Source organism: Acipenser ruthenus, chromosome 12 (assembly GCF_902713425.1).
Source record: "Acipenser ruthenus chromosome 12, fAciRut3.2 maternal haplotype, whole genome shotgun sequence".
NCBI lineage: Eukaryota > Metazoa > Chordata > Actinopteri > Acipenseriformes > Acipenseridae > Acipenser > Acipenser ruthenus.
This window is the reverse complement of record NC_081200.1, coordinates 42360326-42375298: the sequence shown is the minus strand read 5'-3', so window position 1 is coordinate 42375298 and position 14973 is coordinate 42360326. Positions and strand designations below refer to the sequence as shown.

The 14973-nt window shown below is 53.0% G+C and overlaps 1 protein-coding gene across 8 annotated transcripts in view; it reads left to right on the top strand.

Annotated features, from left to right (window-relative positions):
• LOC117411365 (protein PRRC2C) overlaps positions 1–14973 on the top strand; it is a 32950-nt gene that overhangs the window by 15200 nt on the left and 2777 nt on the right. For 2 of the 8 annotated variants that reach the window (XM_059035233.1, XM_059035230.1), the window contains exons 14-31: positions 103–313; positions 579–2981; positions 3426–3583; positions 4664–4818; positions 5364–5652; positions 6205–6290; positions 6988–7182; positions 7566–7805; positions 8569–8661; positions 8911–9018; positions 9924–10110; positions 10727–10936; positions 11259–11380; positions 12075–12253; positions 12902–13175; positions 14009–14200; positions 14314–14523; positions 14690–14793. In XM_059035233.1, the coding sequence (XP_058891216.1) occupies positions 103–313; positions 579–2981; positions 3426–3583; positions 4664–4818; positions 5364–5652; positions 6205–6290; positions 6988–7182; positions 7566–7805; positions 8569–8661; positions 8911–9018; positions 9924–10110; positions 10727–10936; positions 11259–11380; positions 12075–12253; positions 12902–13175; positions 14009–14200; positions 14314–14523; positions 14690–14793 (5416 nt within the window). Of the gene's footprint in view, positions 1–102; positions 314–578; positions 2982–3425; positions 3584–4663; positions 4819–5363; positions 5653–6204; positions 6291–6984; positions 7183–7565; positions 7806–8568; positions 8662–8910; positions 9019–9923; positions 10111–10726; positions 10937–11258; positions 11381–12041; positions 12254–12901; positions 13176–14008; positions 14201–14313; positions 14524–14689; positions 14794–14973 lie in introns of all 8 variants that reach the window. The other 6 variants (XM_059035228.1, XM_059035225.1, XM_059035231.1 and 3 more) reach the window with 5 other exon arrangements.

Here is a 14973-nt window from a genome sequence, read left to right as displayed (position 1 = left end):
CCTTGATCTCTCTCTCTCTCTCTCTCTCTCTCTCTCTCTCTCTCTCTCTCTCTCTCTCTCTCTCTCTCTCTCTCTCCCCCCCCCCCCCCCCCCCCCCCCCAGGGAGGATGCCTCACAAGCAGCTGCTTAGGAGAGATCAGGTGGAGGGCTCTGGCTCTGGGTCCGACTCATTTGATCACCTGGCACGGCCTGTCAGAGACCACGGGCTGCCCGTAGAGCCCCGCATGGTGTGGGGGTCTGAGCCGTACCCCCAAACAGAGCCCCAGTCTGCTGCTACACCCCCCAAAGTACAAGATGATCCCAGGGAGCCCGGGTACGAGGTGCTGGTGGGGTGCATGAACGGAACTGGGGGGGGGGGGGTTGAAACATAATAAAATAGAAAGGGGAAGAACAGAAGAGATGAAAGGAGGGTGAACAGTGCAGCATGAAGGAACCCTTCTGCCCAGTAGAATTGGTAGAATCTGTATTTGGTTGTCTTGTAATGCCTGACCTCAATATTATACTGACTGTGTCTCATTGCTAGAGAGAACCGTGCCTCTGACTCTCGCTCCTGTCTGCTCTGTTCTTGTTCCTGTTAGGTCGGAGGTGGGGGTCGAGTTGGAGAGGAGCACTCCCACAGAGACCATTCCCCTCGAACCCAGCACCAAGACAGACTGCTTCAGAGACCCGATGGAGCATGAGGGCCACAGCTTCAGCAGCCGGGCCCCCGAGGACCTAGCGGGAGCCCTGCAGCTTGAGAAAGGCCCCGGGGTGCCTGGATTCGAGCCCAAGGATGGGAGCCTGGCCCCTACAGAGGAGGCTCTGGGCGTGCCGAGGGAGAGCCCCGCGGTGCTGAAGAGGAGCGCGTCTCAGGGCTCCAGCCACTCTGTCAAGCTGGAGGAGCCCAGCTTTGAGGCAGCCTCCAAACCACAAGCCAAGGAGACGGCCGACCGCCAGGAGGACAAGCCCAGGAAGGAGCCCTTCTCTCTGGGCAGCAGCAGTGGCAGCAGGACCACCCCACCAGCCGAGGGCCTGCCCAAAGCGGAGAAGCCACCCAAATTGAAATCCGAGACGCGCTGGGGTCCCCGGCCGGGGGTCAGCAGGAGGGAGGGGCCCGGTGGAGAGCGGCCGCTCCGCAGATCGGGGCCCATCAAGAAGCCGATCCTGCGGGACATGAAGGAGGAGAGGGAGCTGAGGAAGGAGAAGGAGGAGCGGCACGAGAGAGGAGGAGGAGGAGGCGGGGGGAGGAAGGAGGGACCCAAAACAGAGAACCAGAAAGCACCTGCTGGCGAGGGGGTGAGGAGGGAACCTCCAGCCTTGGCCCCTGATACTTGGGATACAGCGAGCGCAGGGAAGCCTGCGGGGGCTCTGGGGCCACCAATAGGGCAGGCAGCCCGCGAGGAGAAACAAGAGAAGCAGCCAATGCCTGCCGTTGAGAAACCCCACCCCGAGACACCCAGGCCAGCCTCCAGAAAGGAACTGAACCTGCCCCCGAGGGCTTACCGGAGAGAAGACAGGGACCGAGACCGGGTTCAAGATAGGGACCGGGCTCAAGACAGGGAGAGGGACCGGGCTCAAGACAAGGAGAGGGACCGGGCTCAAGACAGGGACCGGGTTCAAGATAGGGAGAGGGACCGGGCTCAAGATAGGGAGAGGGACCGGGCTCAAGACAGGGACTGGGTTCAAGATAGGGAGAGGGACCGGGCTCAAGATAGGGACAGGGACCGGGACAGAGACTGGGGCCCAGAGCCAGGCTTCCGGGGCCGCGGCAGGGGGGAGTACTACTCTCGTGGCCGCAATTTCAGAGGCAGCTACGGGGGCCGGACGAGGGCTAGCAGGGGCAGGAGCAGAGGGGAGTACCCCTACAGGGAGCCCCGGCCGCGCTCAGACCTGCCCCTCGGCTCGGCCGCCTCGTTCCGGCGACGGGAAGAGAGCGAGACGCGCAGCGAGAGCTCCGACTTCGAGGTGATCCCCAAGAGGAGGCGCCGACGCGGCTCCAACACGGACTCGGAGAGCGAGGCCCGGGACACGGCCAGCGACACCGGGGCCTCCGACAGGGAGAGCAGCAGCAAGGCCAGGCCGCTGCGCAGAGAGGACCCCAGGAGGATGTTGAAAGCAGCAGCAGCCTCCTTCCGCCCTCCTCCTCCTCCTCCTCCTCCTCCCCACACAGCGCAGCCCGGCTCCAGGGAGCCTCGAGAGGATGACGGGGGGCGCCTCAAGCCAGGCTTCCTCCCCAAAGTGGAGCCCTCCAGGCGGGGCAGGGGAGCAGGGATGTACAGGAGGGCCGCTGGAAGGGAGAGAGGCCCGCCCAGGTCGGCTCCGATGAGACGGCCGGGGCTGAAGGATTGCCAGTGGCCCTCCAAGCCCATGGAGACGTTCCGGCCAGAGGGGGAGAGGCTGGAGCACGGCCAGGGGCTGAACTCAGAACGACGGCCGCTCAGGTTCGAGGGGAAGAAGTACCCGGAGCCCAGCCGGGAGAGGCCCAGGAGACAGAGGCCAGCCCGGCCGCCCAGGCAGGACAAGCCACCCCGCTTCCGCAGGCTGAAGGAGAGGGAGGCGGCAGCGGCCGAGGCAGGGGGGGGGCCCGGCAGGGCCATGCCCAGCGCCCCCCCGGACTACGCGGCGGCGGCGGCGGGGGTCTCCGAGGCAGCAGGGAGTAAGTCCCCCGACCTGTCCAATCAGAACTCCTCCGACCAGGCCAACGAGGAGTGGGAGACGGCCTCCGAGAGCAGCGACTTCAACGAGCGCAGGGAGCGCGAGGAGCGCAAGGGCGAGGCGGCCACAGCCTCTCAGGGGGCCCCGCCCAAGGGCACAGGCTCCGAGGGGGGGGCAGCGCCCAAGCGAGAGGCCCTCGCGGCGGCAGCCAAGAGGAGCTTCTCCAGCCAGCGCCCCGGAGTGGATCGGCAGAACCGGCGCGGCAACAGCGGGCCCAAACCCGCCCGGGGCTATGGCGGGGGAAGGGGAGAGCGCAGAGGACCCGGGGGCAAGCCAGGGCGCAGAGGGTGAGTAACTAGAGGGGGAGAGGGCTGTCTGTCTGCATACTGAGGCCACTCTGGAGACTGCAGACCTTGAGAGTTTTATGCAGTGTGTGTTTGTTTTGATTTGAAATGTAGCTTTTGTTAAGTGATGTGTTTTGTTTTTGTCCTGCAACCCTTCCAATTGCTTGGGATTCCATCAAACCACTATGTCAGAGACCTTAATACTCTGCTTCTGCATCCTGCACTTGTTCTTTGACTTTTCTTTCTTTTTCATCCTTTCTCTCTCTTTCTTTTTCTTTCTGGCCCTGCATGTGCTGAGTCTGCCTGGGGTGTAGGTGTGTTTGTGTTTGTGTGTGTCGGGGGGATGGTGGCTAGCTTTCCTGTATTCTGTCGCTTCCCTCGGCTGGCTTTTGTAACTCAGCTGCTCGAAGAGCACGCTCAGGGAATCACTGCTCTTGATCCAACCAGCAGCACTGTATCCCAGCATCTGGACCAGCGCTCCGGCTCGGCTCAGCGGTCCGAGAAGGATCCGTCCGGGAGGCACAAGGAGGAGGCCAAGCCGGCCACCAAGAAACTCAAGGAGAAGGTGGACGCGCTGTCACAGTTCGACCTGAACAACTACGCCAGTGAGTGCGAGAGCTGTGGAGCAGTGTGTGTGTGCGCTCTGGAGCAGTGTGTGTGCGTGTGCGCTCTGGAGCAGTGTGAGAGAGCTCTGGAGCAGGGGGGAGCAGTGTGTGTGTGCAGGTGAGGGGGGGAGCAGCAGCAGCTTCTGTCTGTGTGGGGGGGTGTGCTTGTTAACGTAGTGCTTAAAAAAACAAAGCAAAGTTCCAGAAGGTGGGGCTGTTTTTTACACATCCGCTATACTTCCCATTTCACGTCATTAGGACATGTGTTCAGACTATTGTTTTATTTCTTACAATGCTTTTATTTTTTAATCAATATTTTGTGTTCTCATGAATTGCCCTGCCCTACAACATTCCCGCTGTTCCTGAAGTACACCTTTTTATATCCCCGCAGATCCAGATCCTTTCCTATGCCCTAGACAGTATAGTGAATGACCTCCTGGCAGTGTGCTGGGCTAGATCCTTGCCAGGAGGTCACTGACCAGACCTCGCTGGTGCTGTTGCTTGGTTGTGAACCGACAGCCTTGCAGTTCAAGGAGAAACCCAGTCCTTTAACCCTTTGCAGTCCATTTATTCAGCGTGTCTCAGGCGCGTCAGGTCAAATTTATTTTAGACGCGCTGTTTAAAAGTATTTTTTTTCACAGTAAAACAGGTTTAAAAGGCACTGCATATCAACAGGACACTCAGAACTGCATCTCCAGCACCGCCCCACCCCTTGTTCGCTGTATTTTTCACATACCTCTTCATAGTCGTGCATACCGATAAATCATCTCCTGATCACTCGTTTTATCACCAAACTCCTCAATAATGCGATCCAAGTCATTATTTTATTACTATAACATCTAAAAAAAAAAAAGCTCTGCAAATGTCTGTGCTATTCTTTGAGCGCTGGATGCAGAAGCAGCTTCCTTGTTTGTTTATGTCGGGGCTATCTGTATTCATGAGATCCGCCCATTGTTTGTTTATTTTTTTTCGGCTTCTCTCGACTCCTATCGGTCTCACTCGGACATTTAATGGTTTTCTCACCTTTTTCTGGAGAAAAAACAACTAGAGACCTCCTCCTCCCCTCTGCTCTCGTTTCAGGCGTGGTGATTATCGATGACCACCCGGAGGTGACCACGCTGGAGGACCCCCAGTCCAACACCACGGATGACGGCTTCACAGAGGTGGTGTCGCGCAAGCAGCAGAAACGACTCCAGGATGAGGAGCGGAGGAAGAAAGAGGAGCAGACTGTGCAGGTGGGGGGGCGGGGGGGTGCAACAGAGGTACAGTGCCAGGGATGGAGAGAAGAGTTCCACTGATCCATTCCTGAGTTACTGTGAGTTACACAGCTGAGCTTGTTACCTTTACACTGGGGCTAATCAAGCTTGTAGTAAAACCTGGAATGGGTGAAACTGCTGTGCAATTGGAGCCTTACTTTCATCCCTGGGTACAGTGTGTGTGTGTGTGCTGTATTTTGAGTGTGTGTGCTGTATTTAGAGTGTGGTCTGTATTTGTGCAAACGTTTGGCAGCAAAACACACAGGGTTAAAAATAAACCAATACAGCTAAAAAATATTTCTTGTATAGAAGAATCTGAAAGGTGCATTTTGTTTTTGGGGGAGAATTATTATTATTATTTTTTTTTTAAGATGTTCTGTTCAGATTAGACGGCCACACCATATTTACTGTCAAACACCCCCCAGCAATATTGTCTGAGTTTGTTGCAGCTTTTTGCTTAGACATTTCACACCCGAAAGAAATGAGTGAACCAATATTAACAACAATAATAATAATAATTACAGAATTGGAGCAAGAAGGGTTCAGGTGAAAAGGGCAGAGGGGGGAGCTCCAAGCTGCCTCCCAGATTTGTGAAGAAGCAGCAGCAGAAACAGGGAGCGGCTCAGCCTCGGAGCCAGGCTCCCCCACAGCCTGCACCCCAGCCTCTCGAGGGGGCTGTCCCACCACCCAGCAGCGAGTTCCCCGGCCAGGCCAAGGGATTGCCTGCCAGCCAGCCTCCCAGCGCCCTGGGCACAGAGCTCTGGGAAAACAAGATGACCACATCCACCGTGCTCACGGACGTGACCAAGATACGTGAGTGTGCATCACGTGAAGCCCTTCTGAGGGGTCTGGTTCACTCCACCACAGCAGCAGGGATGGGAATAAGACTCCCATTGCATAGCAGTTTGATCCGATCCTCGAATGGGTGGTGCTATTCAATAGGGGCTCTTAATTCCATCCCTGAGCAGTGTATTTCCTAATAGAATAGCAGATAAGTAGACAATTGATACAGTGAACACTCAGCACTGAGGAGTGTGAGAGAGTCATTGATACAGTGAACACTCAGCACTGAGGAGTGTGTGAGAGTCATTGATACAGTGAACACTCGGCACTGAGGAGTGTGAGAGAGTCATTGATACAGTGAACACTCAGCACTGAGGAGTGTGTGAGAGTCATTGATACAGTGAACACTCAGCACTGACGAGTGTGAGAGTCATTGATAATGTTCAAAAGCAAGCAGCAAAAAAAATGGTAGATTCTTTAAAGAATACAACTGAAAACATGCATGTGCATATTAATAATATCTTCAGTGTGGAGAGAGATGCAGATAATAACCTCTTTCTATTTCTGTGTGTTTTGTGTTAGTGGGACCCATCAGCCCTCCCCAGCCTCCCTCTGTCAGTGCCTGGAACAAGCCCCTCACGTCCTTCGTAGGGGCTGTGGCCCCGGAGGTGAGAACACAAAGGATCCAGGGACACCACCCACTGTGCTTGTTAATGCGCTGGAATCCCCTGAGTGTCTGTTATAGACTCTGGAATCCCCCGACGGTCGCGTCTCTGTTGTAGACTCTGGGGTCCCCCGACGGTCGCGTCTCTGTTGTAGACTCTGGGGTCCCCTGACCGTCGCGTCTCTGTTGTAGACTCTGGGGTCCCCCGACGGTCGCGTCTCTGTTGTAGACTCTGGGGTCCCCCAACGGTCGCGTCTCTGTTGTAGACTCTGGGGTCCCCCAACGGTCGCGTCTCTGTTGTAGACTCTGGGGTCCCCCAACGGTCGCGTCTCTGTTGTAGACTCTGGGGTCCCCCGACGTTCGCGTCTCTGTTGTAGACTCTGGGGTCCCCCGACGGTCGCGTCTCTGTTGTAGACTCTGGGTGTTTTGGAAGACTTCTCAGGCCTTGACACTGAGTGCACAAGAAGCCTCTCATCTATTCTAGCGGTCAGGGTAGCACATTTAGAATCTTATTATAGGGGGAGGTCTTCAAGTTGGCATTCAGAATGGTCTTCGCTTTTTAAAGGACAATCCTACTATAACTAATCAAATAGTTTGGTAAAATAAAAATGACGTATCCGATGAGGGAGAGCTGGACAGTGTAGGTGAGCTGGTGCCTCTGGTGTGTGACTAACAGCTTCTCTTCCCATGGTGTCCAGCAGGGGGCGAAGCCTGGCCTGGATGCGGGTGTGGAGCTGGGCATAGAGAGCATCCAGTTTGGGGCTCCCTCGTCCTCAGGCAGCACGGACAGCGACTGCACCCCGACTCTGCTGGAGAAGGGCCCCGATAACAAACTGCCAGAGCCCAAGGAGCAGAGGCAGAAGCAGCCGCGCGCTGGGCCCATCAAGGCACAGAAGGTAAGCGGGCACAGCTGCCCCCCAGCTGTGCTGTACCTGCATGCTGTGTGTACTGTGTGCTGGAGGGGCACCGAGGTGGTATTGAGGATGGAAGAAAAGGAATTGAAATGAAAAAGCAGTGCAGGCACAGACAGAGAGAGGGTCCTCCTAATCGCACAGTACATCTGTGGGTGAAGTGAGGTGTATTGGGTTATAGTGAAGTGCACTCTGAAATGTCTGTAGGAGTGTATGCTGAAAGTTAAAACGAACAGACAGGATCAGCGCATAAGGGTCCGTATTTTTTAATGAAGAGGCAAAAAACTAAAACCAAAACGGCCCCAGCGACGCACCGTTTCTGCCTGGTCCTCCTCACTGTCTGTGTCTCTCTTTCTCTCCACACCCAGCTGCCAGAGATGAGCCTCCCAGAGAATAAGGAGTACAAGCCGGGCCCCATCGGGAAGGAGCGCTCGCTGAAGAACCGCAAAGTGAAGGACGTCCGCCAGGCTGAGAACGAGGGGCCTGACAAGCCGGGTCCGGGGGCCGCCAGGAGCCCAGACCCCCACTCCCCTGCCAAGGACAGCAAGGACTCGGACATGGAGAGCATGATCTCTGTGTCCACGCCCGAGTTTGGAGCCAGCAGCAAGGTACTGCACGCCATGCACTTAGACTCTCTTACAGAATGGAAATTAAAAACAACTAACAGAGTTTAATAAGAACCATGCGCTGCCCTGAGATCTAACATGTAAAATAGGGTTAATAAGAACCATGCGCTGCCCTGAGATCTAACATGTAAAATAGGGTTAATAAGAACCATGTGCTGTCCTGAGATCTAACATGTAAAATAGGGTTAATAAGAACCATGCGCTGCCCTGAGATCTAACATGTAAAATAGGGTTAATAAGAACCATGCGCTGTCCTGAGATCTAACATGTAAAATAGGGTTAATAAGAACCATGCGCTGTCCTGAGATCTAACATGTAAAATAGGGTTAATAAGAACCATGCGCTGTCCTGAGATCTAACATGTAAAATAGGGTTAATAAGAACCATGCGCTGTCCTGAGATCTAACATGTAAAATAGGGTTAATAAGAACCATGCACTGTCCTGAGATCTAACATGTAAAATAGGGTTAATAAGAACCATGCGCTGTCCTGAGATCTAACCTATAAAGTAGCCCATTGAAGATAAATGGAGGTCAGTCCTTGTCAGTGTATAATTCAAGTCCTTGAGGTCTGGAGCCCTCCTGATCTTTCTACCCTAAATTACCTGTAAGTCAGGTTTAATCGCTTGGTTCTCTAACGATGCCTGTGACCCTGGAGGACTGCGCACCTCGGATTGTATTTGTGCACCCCTGCACCAGAGCCCCAGCCCCCCAGACTCTGACCTCTCTACCCTGCTGTGTTTCAGGAATCTGTGACGGACTACACCTCTCCCTCCTCTTCACTGGGAGACACAGTCTCCACAGGAAGCAGTAAGATGGAGGAGAGCCTGGTCTCCAATGTAAGTCCCTCCTCCTCCTCCACTGAGACCAGCACACTAGAACTGTAGAAAAGCGGACGGTCCTCTATCTCTCCATTGTATGTGGGGGTGGGTTAGCAGGATGTTGCTCTAACCTGGTACCAGCACAGTCTCCAGGGGAAGCAGATCCAGCAGAGGGGTCCCTACCAGCAGTACGGTTGAGGCAGGCTTGCATGGGCAGTGTCAGTAGTGGATACTGGAGGTAGTGACTGTGTTCTCCCTGCTTTTCAGGTGCCCTTGCCCCACACCCTCCCCCTCCCCCTCCCCAGGAGGGAGACTCTGCAGCAGAGCTCCAGCCTGACTCAGGTCTCTTCCGCTACCGTTGACCTCACCCTCAAGGTATGTACTCGCTTGCTCGCGGTTCAAGCTCATAGTAAACCGCCCACCAATAAAGGAATGTCTTTACACCCCCCAGTATTGTGTGTAACATGCACACACACACGTGTAGATACTGTGTACACGTGCACAGAGTTCCTGAATAAGAACAGTGCTCCATTATTATTGCATTGGAAACAAACTTGCATTATATTGCAAACCGTGCAGTAGTGAAGGCCCTGGGACAGGACAGCGTTTGTGGATAATTAGGGCTTCTGATTTTCGGTGTTTTCCTCTGACTTTTCTCCTCTCCTTTTTAAGAATCCAATTGATCCCTGTTAAGCCATTCGTGTATCTCAATCACAGCTGAGAAACGTGTTCATAGTAAAATTCATTTCGTTTACAGGGTTTTTCTGTGAAACAACTAAATGGGTTTTTAAATCGGAAGTCTTACTTTTTCATTTCAAAGCAGAAGCGGCTCCTCCTTTATTAAATAGTCATATAGAATGGTTGTAATAATGTGTCCAGCATAAACTTTCTTTTCATTCTAGCTTTAATAAAGATTAGTCGCTTATTAACATGCTGCGGTCTCATTTGCACGTTTAGCTTGTTAATCAGAAATGAAGGCTTGCCCAGTTTTAAAGCCCATTTAGTTGATTCAATGAAATCTGTTTTACTTGAACACGTTTCTCAGTTGTGATTGAGATACGAGTGGGTTAACAGGGATCAATTGAATTCTTAAAGGAGACGAGTAAAGACAGAAGCCCTTCGTATCGTACTGTCAACATGGACTGGCAGTGAATTGAGGGAGTTGTTGAATCGTGAATTATAAAGGGACACTGTTTCTCTTTGGGTTGATGGATATGTATTATTCTAACTTGTACACCTCGGTGTGATTTATTTTTGTGTTCTGTCTACATGTTTTAAAGATGGAGTCTGCGCGGAAGGCCTGGGAGAACTCCCCCAGCATGGGTGAGAAGAGTTCTCCAGTGACCTCGTCCGCCCCCCCCATCGCCAGCAGCGCTGCAGCCAACAGCGCCACCTACAGCTCCTTCTCCAGTGCATCCCTGCCTCCGATCCCCGTGGCCTCCGTCACGCCCACCACCTCCCTCCAGGGTAACTCAGCACAGGGACTCGCACAAGCATCGGGCTGTTTGTAATCTGACCTTACAGGGGGACTACCCTCTCTGGAACCAAGAGGTTTCTGCACAGAGAACTCTGGAGTCTTGGACAGCCGTAGTTTGACAAACCATCTCAATGTGCTCTTAGTAGAGGCAGGTGAATGAACGTGTGGGGCAGTATCACGCACCCTCAAGGCCAAAGTCATTGCAAAACCAGACTGACACAATATCGATCACCTGCAGAGTGCCCATTCTAGTTTGTGTGCAGGTACCGAATCTGTAATGGGCTACTGTAAAACAAACTGTTCACCAGCAAGAAATCTTCATTTTAACTGGAAAGTACACATGCCGTCTAAATACTGCATTGACTGTATTTTATTTGCAGTGTATGCATTCTTCATACACATGTTGCTGATTTTAATCTGTCCATGTTGGGACATCCTGCTTCAGTTTTTCAGATTTTTAAATTAAGTTAATGATCCGGTTCTTGGTAAAATTGACGTTCAAGTAGTTTGGCACTTTAGAAAATCTAGAAAGAAACTGACAGACTTTTAGAAGAGTTTTTTTCTTTCCAATGTCTTCAGTGTCTCGCTGCACTCCCTCTCTCCCAGGCTCTGGTACCTACACCACCTCCTCCCTGAGCACCAAGACGACCAGCACCTCCGACCCTCCCAATATCTGCAAAGTGAAGCCCCAGCAGCTCCAGAGCAGCAGCATGGGCTCGTCGGCACACTTCTCCCCGCTGGGCTGCATCCCCTCCCTGCTCGCTCCCCAGCAGCAGCAGCAAGCCCCACAGGTCTTCGTCTCCCAGTCTGCAGCAGGTGGGTCTAACAGGCGCAGTGCTTTCTCACTGCGGGCATTGTAAAACACAAAAGCACACGTGCCCCTCCAGCCCCTTAGAGTAGCATTTATAGGTCATAGCTCCAGCTTGTTTAGGTAGTCATTTTTAAAGTGTTCTGTTCATTTTCACAGGGATTGCCATTCTGGTGTAGTTCTGTGCTGCACTAGTTTGAGCACGTAGCCGTTCATCTCAGAAAGCAGAAGCAATGTTCTTTCACAAGCAGCATGTTGGTTTAAATGCATCCATGTATTTATATGAACCCTTTAGCAATAGAGAAGTAAAGCTCCTTTTCCTTTGGTTAGGTTCTGCTGCTCAGATCCCTGCCTTCTACATGGACACCAGCCACCTGTTCAGCACGCAGCCCCCGCGCCTGGGCCCCCCCTCGCTGGCACAGCAGCAAGGCTTCCAGCCTGGGCTGTCTCAGGTACTTGGAGGCCCAGCCTGTAGAGAGGAGAGTGTGTGTGTGTGTGTGTGTGTGTGTGTGACACTGCCAGCCGCAGCTCTTCAGTGTGTAACCTTGTGTGTGTCTCTCTCTTAGCAGCACTAACCCTCTCTCTCTCTAACTGCCTGTGTGTGTGTGTGTCTGTCTGTCCGCTCCACTCACTCTCTGTGAAATCTCATGTGCTCTGTTGTGACTCTGTTTGTAACGCTCTGCTCTGTCAAGGTTTCTAATAGCAGCTCTCTTTGAACCCTGCCTGCTCGCTCTAGGGCTGTAGTGTGCTTTACATTGAGGAATGTTTTTTTATATCTGTAGTGTCTTGGAATTTTATTTATGGGTTTGTGGTTAGTGCTAGAAATGTATTTTTTATTTTTTTATGTAGAAGAATGTGTCTAGACAATTTAAACATTTAAAAACTGGAGTATTGCTGGAGTTTGTTCACATGTGTGTATTTATTTATTTATTTGTCGTGTGCATCTTTAATAAAGACTCTGTGCCTATACTGTGTGAAGCGTTAAGTTAGCTACGAGGTGCAGTCGCCCCTGTTGCAGTCAGTCTGTGTGCAGTAATGATGCTGATAAGCTGTGATCCTGATGATTGACTTGTGCTCTCTTTCTCTCTCCTGGTTTGGGACGGCTCTCCTCAGACCCAGTCTCGATTGTTTGATTTTCCCTTACAGCCCACTGCAGTCCAGCAGATCCCCATCCCCATCTACGCCCCCCTCCAGGGCCAGCACCAGCACCAGCATCAGCACCAGCACCAGCATCAGCACCAGCCCCAGGGCATGGGCCTGGGCACCGGCCCGCCGGTCTCACAGGCACAGGAGCTCTTCAGCACCTCCCTGCACCAGCCCTACAGGTCAGCAGCACAGCGCCCTGCACGCTGGGGAGGCTTGGAGCTTAGCTACGTGGGAATGCACTGGGGGTCGGGGGGGGCTTGGAGCTTAGCTACGTGGGAATGCACTGGGGGTGGGGGGGGGGGCTTGGAGCTTAGCTACGTGGGAATGCACTGGGGGTGGGGGGGGGCTTGGAGCTTGGCTTTCTCAGTGTTAAAATGTTTAGAATTGTGTTCCTGAATGTTTAACATCGTTAAAGACAGGGCTGTCCAAGCACAGTCCTGGAGGGCCGTTCCACTCCAGGTTTAACAGGTCAAGTGAGAGAATGAACGACTTCAGGGTCTGGATGGAGGTTTAATTGATTCAATTACACAATTTGGAACAGCGTTGGAACAAAGACCAAGTAGAGGCCCGCGGTACTGTTTATACAGCAGGATGTGTGCAGCATGACGGTGCTGATTCAGTATTCACTAACATGAACACACGAGTGTTGTGAGCATGTCGTGTCCCCTGCATGACTGCTGTAGTGTGTCATAAAGTCAACAGCAGTCAGTGTAAGATAGAGAGAGATTATATATATGTGTGTTACTGTGTGTATAACTTCTTTAATCATTTAAACATCTGGTACAATGAGTGTTGATTTAATCCCATCCTGTTTGACTGTCCTGCAGGTCCCAGCAGGCGTTCATGCAGAGCAGCCTGTCTCAGCCCTCGCCGGTGGTTCTGTCTGGGGCTGGCCAGCACTCCCCCATGATGCTGTCGGGGACCGCGCTGCACAGCTACCCCGGCGTGCAGCCCTCCGATCTCAGCAAGGCACAGTCTGGCCTGGCCTTCCAGCAAACCTCCAGCGCCCAACACATCCCCATCCTCTTCGAACCCCAGCTCAACCAGCCGTCCGGCCTGGGGGGCTCGCAGCTCATGGACACCCACACGCACCTCTTACAGGTAGGAGGAGGCGGGAGGGACGGGGAGAGGGTGGCCTGGGAGTTCAGGAGCACCATGAAGAGCCAGGGACAGTGGCACTGGCTGCAGCCAGGCACTAGCCAGTGGACACCACGAGATACGTGTGTGAGTCTGTGTCTGTGTCCTGACCTGGAAATTTAGAAACACTGAAAGAAACTCTAATAAATTAAATGACAGACTAGAAATCTTTTTCTCAATGTCTTCTGCATGCTCTTGACATTCAATTCTGGGCAGAAACTTGTCACAGTAAAAGGCTAGTAAAGTGACTTGCTGTTCAATCAAGTTGTCTTGTATTTACTGATGTGTTTAGTGACTGGGAAGGGGTAGTGCAGCAGCAGTAGTATTGTACTGATGTGTTTAATGACTAGGAAGGGGTAGTGCAGCAGCAGTAGTATTGTATTGTACTGATGTGTTTAATGACTGGGAAGGGGTAGTGCAGCAGCAGTAGTATTGTATTGTACTGATGTGTTTAATGACTGGGAAGGGGTAGTGCAGCAGCAGTAGTATTGTATTGTACCGATGTGTTTAATGACTGGGAAGGGGTAGTGCAGCAGTAGTATTGTATTGTACTGATGTGTTTAATGACTGGGAAGGGGTAGTGCAGCAGTAGTATTGTATTGTACCGATGTGTTTAATGACTGGGAAGGGGTAGTGCAGCAGGCTGCTAGATCGGATCTTGCATTGGCTATCTCCGGTATTGTTTAAAGGGAGTAGAGAGGAGGGGCACCTTGTCCTTCAGGCTGTGAGTGTAAGGATGTAGGACGAGGTATTGAACACCGATGAAGCCCTGATCAGACTTTGCCTTTGTGTTGCAGGCACGCCAGGGACTGAGCCAGCCCTCCAACTTGTACTCTGGGCAGGTGCAGCAGCCTGGCCAGAGCAGCTACTACAGCTCCACACAGTCTGCCAGCTCTGCCCTGCAGCAAGTAAACATGCCCACACACTCGCACACGGGCCAGAGCAGCTACTACAGCAGCAGGCAGTACCCCAGTGCAGCCGTGCAGCAGGTAAGCCCAGCCGAGCCCCCGGCACCCTCCCTCCCTCCCGCTCTCTCTCAATTTTAATATCCAAGCCGCTTTCCCTGTCTGACAGTAATGGCATCCCTTCCCTTCCCTGCCAGATGACGGTGCCTCTCCCGGGCTCCCAGCTCGCCCTCTCTAACTTTGGCTCGACTGGGGGCCACCAGCCCCTGATCGCGCTGCCCCAGTCCATGCAGCCGCAGGGCCCCCAGGCTCAGGCACAGAGCCTCGGCAGACAGGCTCAGCTCAGCCAGCCGTTCCGGGGGCTCCTGAACCAGAGCCAGCACGGAATGATGCAGGCTTCCAGCAAGGTGAGACAGCCCCCAGGCACAGACACTTGGGCTCTTCCAGGGAAATCATTTATTTCTTTATACAGCGCTCCTTCGATACTGCCCAGTTCAATACTTCTGTGTTTTGGTTAATTCACTCGTCAGTCCGCGCTGACAGTAATCTGCTGCTCTGCCTATCCCTGTGCAGGTGTGTGAGATGGACCTGAAGCTGTTTGGCAGTGGGATGGATATGAAGCCTGGGACCCCTCCGATCAGTGCCAGGAGCACCACCCCCACCTCCAGCCCCTTCAGGTAGAACCTTCCTCACCTGGGTCTCCATTCACTCACACCTGGTCCTTTTAAAATAAATAATGAAATCCATACATAAACGAACACCCGAACAACAAGAAGCCACTTCCTGGAGGTTTCTTTGTGTGTTTAAGACACTTGGAAATCAGTAGAGGAGAGGTTCCCAGGCCTAGAATAATGATG